Source organism: Brachyhypopomus gauderio, chromosome 1 (assembly GCF_052324685.1).
Source record: "Brachyhypopomus gauderio isolate BG-103 chromosome 1, BGAUD_0.2, whole genome shotgun sequence".
Classification (NCBI taxonomy): Eukaryota; Metazoa; Chordata; class Actinopteri; order Gymnotiformes; family Hypopomidae; genus Brachyhypopomus; species Brachyhypopomus gauderio.
Genome location: NC_135211.1, coordinates 11,830,771 through 11,839,241, shown reverse-complemented (window position 1 = coordinate 11,839,241; position 8,471 = coordinate 11,830,771). Strand labels below are relative to the sequence as shown.

The 8,471-nt window shown below is 50.7% G+C and overlaps 1 protein-coding gene across 3 annotated transcripts in view; it reads right to left on the bottom strand.

Moving 5' to 3' along the window:
- Positions 1 to 783: 783 nt before the first annotated feature.
- Positions 784 to 8,471, bottom strand: part of acsf3 (acyl-CoA synthetase family member 3) — a 29,352-nt gene continuing 21,664 nt past the window's right edge. Inside the window, exons 8-10 of one of the 3 annotated variants that reach the window (XM_076996465.1) lie at positions 3,829 to 3,963; positions 3,348 to 3,459; positions 784 to 1,845 (exon numbers count right to left, since the gene is read on the bottom strand). In XM_076996465.1, coding sequence (XP_076852580.1) covers positions 1,728 to 1,845; positions 3,348 to 3,459; positions 3,829 to 3,963 — 365 coding nt within the window. In that variant the 3' untranslated portion in view covers positions 784 to 1,727. Of the gene's footprint in view, positions 1,846 to 3,347; positions 3,460 to 3,828; positions 3,964 to 8,471 lie in introns of those variants that run through there. The other 2 variants (XM_076996408.1, XR_013128559.1) reach the window with 2 other exon arrangements.

The following is an 8,471-nucleotide window of genomic DNA, read 5'->3' as shown; positions in this document are numbered from 1 at the left end:
CTGCTGCTAATTGTGGTGATTTATTGCAGAGGAAGCGCCACTCACTGTACGGGGGAATGGAAGAGAACACACAAGCCTGCAAAAAAGGCTCAGAGAGAACCTGCGCACACACACACACACACACACACACTTTTATTTTTTTGTGCTAAACTGCAAAGTGCTGATGATACACACACTCCCACCTACGTGTGTTACCTTTCTTTTTAATAGAGATTCTCTGCTGAATTCTCCTGACCTCAACGATCAAGAGGACAACTAAAAATATTTTGGCCTTTTTAGTTTCTCAAGACCCATTTTAAAGTGTAAAAAAAATCTTGGAGAAACAAAATGTCCCCACTTTCTGAATGCAAATGTGCGTGTCACTCTAGAAACATTTGATCTTCTTAAGAGGAAAATGGACTACACACACACACACACACACACACACACACACACACGTGACCTAAGGAAATAACTGGGAGGCAGTCTGAAGTCTCCCGGGTTGGGACTTAACTCTGAACTCTGAGTTCATCTCTGAAAGGGCCCTGGAGATGTCCTCTCCCACCCACCATCTTCTCCCACTCACCCACCCCCACCCCCACCCACCCACCCGAATCCCATACTCCTACAGACTGCAGCATGTCCTGCTCCGGAGAACATCCAGCACCAGCAGGACGAGGAAGTCAAAGATTATTTCAATAGAGAAGTTGACCCCCCCCCCCCCACACACACACACACACACACATACACACTGGTTCAACTTCTCATACAAACACATACAAACAATCATATTCCATGATTATTATTTTATTTATTTTTTTGTAGAAATTCACACTGTATTGTCTCCACTACAGATCAACCCCAGGAGTGGATAAAATGTTAATTAGCAGCTAATTAACTAAAACATTTAAATTTCTTCATGACAAAATATATATTTTAATATACATAAATATTAATATTTTAGATGAAATACAATCATTTGTCTCCCCTTTATGACGTGTCATACAATTATATATATTTTCGTCTGCTTCCTAGTTTTGGCTTGGAAGAATTATGGGAAGGTGGGGTCTTCTATGAGTGTGAAGAGTGATGCAATATCTCTTCACACTATAGGTCACACGCCACCTGTGTCACACACCTTTATAATGCACCTGACAATCTCGTCAGCCAAGCAAAGAGTATGACGCACCAAAACCTCTGGACAAATCTCACACTTCTCATCACATTTCTACCACTGGATGTTTTCATCACAATTTATTTATTTATTTATTTATTTATTTTTGAGCAATTTAGAACTAGTACTCTTATAGTACTAGTACTGCTTATAGTAAGGCAGATTGATATTCGGTTTGAATCTTTAAAACTTTAATCAACACAACAACGATGAAGTCAAGCTGTTCATGAGATAGAGCAGTTTCAGGACAGCCCCGGTGGACCCGTAACTATGGTGACCCTAGGTCATGTGACCAGTAGATTCACAGCTACCGAGGCCCAGAAGAATGGCTCTGTGAAGCTGACATCAGGGTCAGAAATCACACGTCCCCTCTGCGGCGTGCGGTGTGCGTGTTGTTCTTGCCTCTCGCCCATCTTCAGTAAGCGTACTCAGGCTTCAAGGGGAGTCTGCCAGCGTTAGCCTTTAAGGGCTGATCTAGGATCAGGTTGGCTAGGCTTGGGCTCTGCTTTGTGCTGTCTTGTACAGGACTGCAGCACTGACCGCGGGTCAGTCACGCCGAGCGGGCAGAGTGGCTTTAGCTGGGGAAGAAATAGCGCAGAAGGTCTTTCTTATTAACTTTCCCCATCTGGTTCCTTGGTATCTCCTCCACCATGATCAGACCGGCGGGGATGGTGTACGGGGCCATGTGCTCTCTGAGAGGAGGAAACACACACACACACACACACACATGTACACACCCAAACAGATCCAGACATCCAGATGCACATATACAAATCCAGACACCCAGACACCCAGACACACACACACACACACACACACACACACACACACACACACACACACACACACACGGCGATTAATCTCCGCTCCTTCGCCGCCCCACGTATCCTCTCCTCCGCCGCGTCTTTTGTCTGTGGCGTTTTACAGAGCGCTTCAAGACACATACAATTCGATTAATTTAATAAACAATGAAAAATCAGCATGAAATAAAAAAAATAAATAATAAAAGCCCGAACAGGGCGCCGAGTTAATTAAATGTGTAGTGTTTTTGAAGGCATGACTGTTATGGCTTGGAGGGCTTTTATTTGTTGTATTTGTTTTTTAAAGCTTATCTTCTACCTTCTGTATTGGGTAGAGTGCCTGTCTGTCAAAGTTCAGAGACAGGAGGCTGGATCTGCCCTAATCCCGCCCCTCATCACTGTGGGGTCCCATTCAATCTACTTCAGCCATTAATCTCATCCCGGCTCGTGTTGGAAAGACTGTCTGCATTTGTTGTACTGCTCTGTAACCATTATTTCTGGATGTGTGTGTGTGTGTCTATTGGGGACCATTGTATCCCATCTCTATGCCACATATGCCATATTAAGAGTGACAAATATGGAGAGTGACAGCTGGAGCCGTGGCACTGAGGAGTGAGCATTCTTACTCCGTACGCGCTGTGTGTGTGTGTGTGTGTGTGTGTGTGTGTGTGTGTGTGAGTGACTCTACCTCAGGCTGTGATGGCAGGGGCAAGGATAGGTCAGCATTCACGCACACACGCACACACACACGCACACACACTCACACGCATGCGACAACCAAGCCACCGCTATGCTGCCAACGCCCCCACACCATATGCACCTCAGCCAACATTCAGATGAACGCAAACATGAACCAATGACACACGCGCACAAACACATGCTTTAAAGGAATGATGAGGCGTAAGAGACAGAGGGAGTTTACACGGAGCCTCTAGTTTACACACCCATGAAGCGACCGCGGAAATCAAATAAACAGGAAGAAGCTCAAAACTCCTCCGTTCTAAACCTACACTTCAGTGTGGTGGAGACCGCCCTGACGCCCTCCCCCCCCCCCCCCCCCCCCAAACCCCACCCTCTCCACCCAACACACTGAACCGGCACAGAGGCAAACCCCACCCTCTCCACTGACCCTGCACAGAGGCAAACCCCACCCTCTCCACTGACCCTGCACAGAGGTCAACCCCACCCTCGACATCAGATAATGCCATTTTATCCTCATCAGAGTATCAAACCTTTGAGAATTTGGTGGAATGGTAGGAAAAAAAACAACAACAGGTAAACGACACAACCCAAAAGTCAACACGAAGACTTTTAAAATGGCGTACGGTGTTGGGAGAACGTCTTGGTTGTGGTGTCATAACCCCCCCTGACCAGAAGGGGCAGTGTGGAGTTACCTGGCCCAGACCTTCAGTTCAGGAAGTGTTAGCGTCTTCCCCTTCTGCAGCTGCACCACCGCTACCACCTTCTGCCCCCAGGTGGCGTCACGCGCTCCAATCACAGCCACGTCTTTCACAGAGAGGCAAAAGCATTTGGTCACGCCCACTTCTGTGAGTGTGTTGTGTGTGTGGTAGTTGCCATAGTTACACACATCTCTCTCCACCCCACAAACACATAAATCAGTCATTTGTACAGCAGTACTTTTGCATTACTTCCAGTAACGTTTCAGAACGTTTCAACTCATTCACTCACACACATTTAGCAGGCTATTGATCATCCACTAGGAGGCACTGTTGGCATTCCAGTAAGGGGGCGCTGGAAAGGAGTGGTGCTTCACATCAATGACACCGTGTCCTTGTTTGTAAATAAAGTGCAGAAATAACTGCGTGTCACTGGCCTCCCACGAGGCACTGGCACAGTCACGGCGTTGGCACGCACCTGCGATGTCGGGGTGAGCCAGCAGGTGGCGCTCCACGTCGAGCGCGCTGATCTTGTAGCCGCCGCTCTTGATGATGTCCACCGAGGTGCGGCCCATGATCCAGTAGACGCCGTCCTTGTAGACCGCGGTGTCTCCTGTGGGAGGCAGCAGTCGTCAGATCGATGCCTCTAAAGACTCTTCAATATGAGATTAGTATCTGGGCTTGCTGTAATGGGGGGGGGCACCAACAACAGCGCCCTCTAGTGAGACGTCTGAGCTGAAGCCACACGACAGAACAGCATCGTTACAATATTTAGATTTAATACACAAGTTGACAGACGGTTGTTTGGATACTCCAAAAGAATTAAAGTTGCAGGGAGGCAGCCATGAATCATGAGAGCTGGGCTGGCCGGGGGTGCATGGTGGTGCGGGCGCATGGTGGCTGTGTGCTCTGTGGACGGAGCTCCCACACAACCAGCAGCTCTGCTCCACTCACAAAGATGTCCAGAGTACGGAGAACTCCTCAACCAGGTGTGAAGAGCTGGTTGGCTGGAAATTTCTTAATTACCCCCCCCCCCCCCCCCCCCCCCCCCAGTTACATGCAAGTCTGCCTCCAACACACACACACACACACACACTGACACACTCCTAAGTCTGGCCTATGGGTAGTCAGGCAGAAGAAAGCCTATCACAAGCTAACACCTCCTGGAACAGAGCGTGTCACACCTATTTCCTCTGCTTTTATAAGCCGCCCACAACCTGGAGACAGTGTGGTGGGGAGGACAGGGAGAGACAGAGGACTGGGGGGGGGACGGGAGGGGGGGGGTAGAGAGAGGCAGAAAGGAGGGAGAGGGGACGAGAGAGAGAGGAATCGGAGAGTTGGGGAGGATGCAGGTGAGAGAAGTGCTCACAGGGCTCAGGTGGGGCAGAGACAAGATGAAGACAGGAAATGGGTCAGGAAGGAGCGATAGAGAGGGGGAGAGAAATGGAGGGAGAGAGAGAAAGTGGAAGAAGGAGAAAATGGGAGAGAGAGAGAGAGGAGATCTGAAATGGAGTACCACTAGCTGCAGACCCCAGCTGTGATGGAGAGTCATAGTGAGGTGTGTATGTCCGTGTGTGTGTGTGTGTGTGTGTGTGTGTGTGGTAGTGGTGGTGATGGGGGTTGGGGTTAAGTGGCTAAGACTGGCAGCCACAGACTGGTTACAATAAGTCACACAGATCCCGTACAGACACTGCAGACCACAATCCACCCCCCCATGAGCCCCCCCCCCCCCCCCCCCCCCCCCCCCACAACCAGTAACCCAGCCCCCACCTCCACCAGTGCACCCAGTCTACACCAGTCAGTAAACATGTGCTCCAGCTAATCTCAGCTCTCATTCCACTGAGACGAATGAAGTGATCCACGGCGGTACCCTTCATCAGGAGCGGATCCGGCCCAGTGCAGTCGGGGAGGACCGGGGCTCCCTGTCAGCGTTACGGATGGACATCTCCTCCACGCAGGAGGTCCGCTCCACCCTAGTTGTTCTGCTCCACCCATCAGTGCAGCTGAGCCGGGACCCTCGTGGCTGTGAACACGGGCTTCGGGCGCCGAGAAAACCCAGACTGCCAAAACTGTCCACACAGCCCCGCCCCTTCTGCACGCTTAGCCCCGCCCACTGCCGTTGTCATCCACCTGTGAATTCCGTCTTTCATCTCCCGCCCTCCATCCTTTCATACGGGCTCCTACAGCTCATACACTCTTCTTATTTTCAACCTTTTGCTCGGAGCCTTTATTTCCCTTAAAACACAAACACACACACACACACACACACACACACACACACACACACACACACACACACACACACACACACACACACACACACACACACACACACACACACACACACACACACACACACACACACACACACACACACACACACACACCCCTCCTCTGAGAAGCGCTGCATCAATAGAGGGCCCATCTGTTCCCATGCATCATGCTCTTCATTTCGGTTTATTAGCCGGGATAAATCATAAATATTTCATTATACATCACAGGCGGCTGTCGCCGTGCCGACGCAATTTATCACCACTGGCCCCTCTCGCCGCTCGGCGCTGTAGCAATAAGCTTTCCAGTCTATTAAACAAGATTGATACAGTGTGTAAATTTAGATATTGGGAATTTCTTCACACACCACTGCTCGGCACTGATAGGCCCGGGTGAGGGGGGTGGAGAGGGGGAGAGGGTGAAGGAGATGAGTGTGTGTGTAGAAGAGAGAGAGAAGATCAAGACTGTGTGTGTGTGTGTGTGTGTGTGTGTGTGTGTGTGTGTGTGTGTGTGTGTGGGGGGGGGGGGGGGGGGGGGGTTTAGGGAGAGAGAGGGAAGAGCTAGTGGGGAAAGTGTCTGGGTGTTAACAGCAGTAATAGAGTATTTACACTCTCCGTTCCCTCTTTAAAATCAGCCCACCACGAGCAGAGCATCATTTGGTCACAGACACTGAACTCCCTTCTCATGGAAATGAAACAGGGGAATGAGAGCGTGTTTTACACGGCCCGAGATAAGCTGCCGAGGTGTGTTTTCTCACGTGCGCGTGTGTGTGTGTAGAAGGGGGGGGTGGAAGAGGGTGGCCAGGCATTTCTGAATCCTCGTCCTCTTCAGGACTCCATAATGGCTCTGAGGAGCATTAAAGCCTCGGGTCACACGCGTCGCCTTGACACCTCAGCACTGCGTGTGTGAGACACAGGACAGGCAGTGCACACCAACCCCCCCCCCCCCCCCCCCCCCGTCCCCGAGCAGAGTGCCTTTCAGGAGTCAAAAACAAGGGCACACGGTGGAGGGGAGAAGAGGGAGGGGCTAAAGAGACTCCTCCCACCAGCAAAGGGGGCTGAAGGCAGTTGTGTTGCTGGCAGGAGCCGGGTCTCTTCCTCTGACTATTGTTATCTTGGTGGAAGGCGATATGGTCCAACAGCTTCACTAATTAAAATGATAAGGAGCCTTACTGCACCCCCCCCCCCCCACCCACCCCCCACCCGCCTGTCAGGAGACGTCGACGGCAGCGCCAAGACGGATGCTAAAACAGAGCGAACTCATGATGCAACGCGGAGAAAGCTCTGGAGCGCACGCAACAGGCCGGCGGGGCTCGGGGCGACGTCGGCGTGTGTAGCGTTACGTAAGTGCGGGAGCGTCTTCAGGACTGTACGATGATTTATTCAGCGACGCTCACGGCTACTCTTCTGAAAAAACGACGGTGGGTTCGGAAGGAGGAGCAGAGGTGGGGGCACCTGAGGTCTACCTCACCGTTACCTTTGTGGGCTTGGTAACATCTCCCAGGTTTAGACACACTCAAACAAATGTGAACACAGACAAGGGCAAATAAAAAAATGTTCAGTAAACACACACACACACACACACACACACACACACACACACACACACACACACACACGGGGTATGTGGGTGAGCTGACAGGACTAGAAAGGCCAACGTGACAGAGGCCATGTTTCATGTCCAGCAGCCTTACACGTCAGCAAGCGCACACACACCCCTGACAAGCCACTACGATGTTCTTCAAGGTGTTACATTTGCACACGGTTGGGATTGTGTGTGTGCTGCTACATTCTCCGTGAGAACTCTCCTGTAGTTAAGGAAGGGGAGCAGGAGTTTAGAACGTGTTCCGAAAGTAGTTCTAGAGCTACGGACAACATACAAGTGTGAACATAAGCCCACGAACAAATCACATATTGTGTGTGTGTGTGCGAGCGCGCTGTATGCAGTCTGACCAATCTCCGGGTTTTCAGATCTATCAAACCATTCGTGGGATCAACATAAATCATGAAAAATCCAGGTCGAAAATGTCGATGGACAGACTTTGACCTCGACTGCGTCAAGGATTCACCATGTTCACAAGGCAAATTGGTGCGGCGATGTAGTGTTCTCGTACATGCGTGTGGCCTTCACACCACGTGCATGCCGTAGCCCACAGTGCATTGCTCCCTATGGAGCCCAACTGCACCAAACACCTACAACATGCCGACTAAACCCACAGCTCCGACGAGATTAGTCTTCCTCAACTTTTGCTCACACCATCTGACCCCCCCACCCCCCACCCCAAACACCACCACCATTTCTTCTTATTTTAGTAATTAATATGCAACATGAAAGCACTTCGCACTCGGCTGAGTGATCTAATTTGTTTAATGCAATGCAATTAAAGGGAGGGAATTGCTTTATGGTAATGCGGCTGAGTGTGGCGTGTGTGTTCGCCGGTGCCCTGCTGGTTGAGTGTGTTCTGAGGATCGTCACGGTGGGTACCCCGCAGGAGACGGGCGGGGGTGGGTAGACACCCGCTGCCTCACCTCCGGGCCTTGGCGGCAGGGAGGGTGGGGCTCCCCAAGATGCTCCACCCATGGGCGTGGCTAGAGCTGTGTCCACCAATCGGCTTGTTTTATTATTTTTTTTTACCTGCTTGATGGCTTCAACCTTCGGGACCTGTGCGTGGCGTCTCTAAGAACGGCATCTGGTGGGCGGTTCTCAGTATGGTGCCTATGGGAGGGGCTTCAGCACAGCTAGCTGTACTTTCATTGGATGTGAACATTTTTGTTCTCTTCTCTGGTCATGGTAAGATTGACCAATAAGCCATCTGTTGGGTCATGTAGAGTTCTGGAATTCAACTACCAA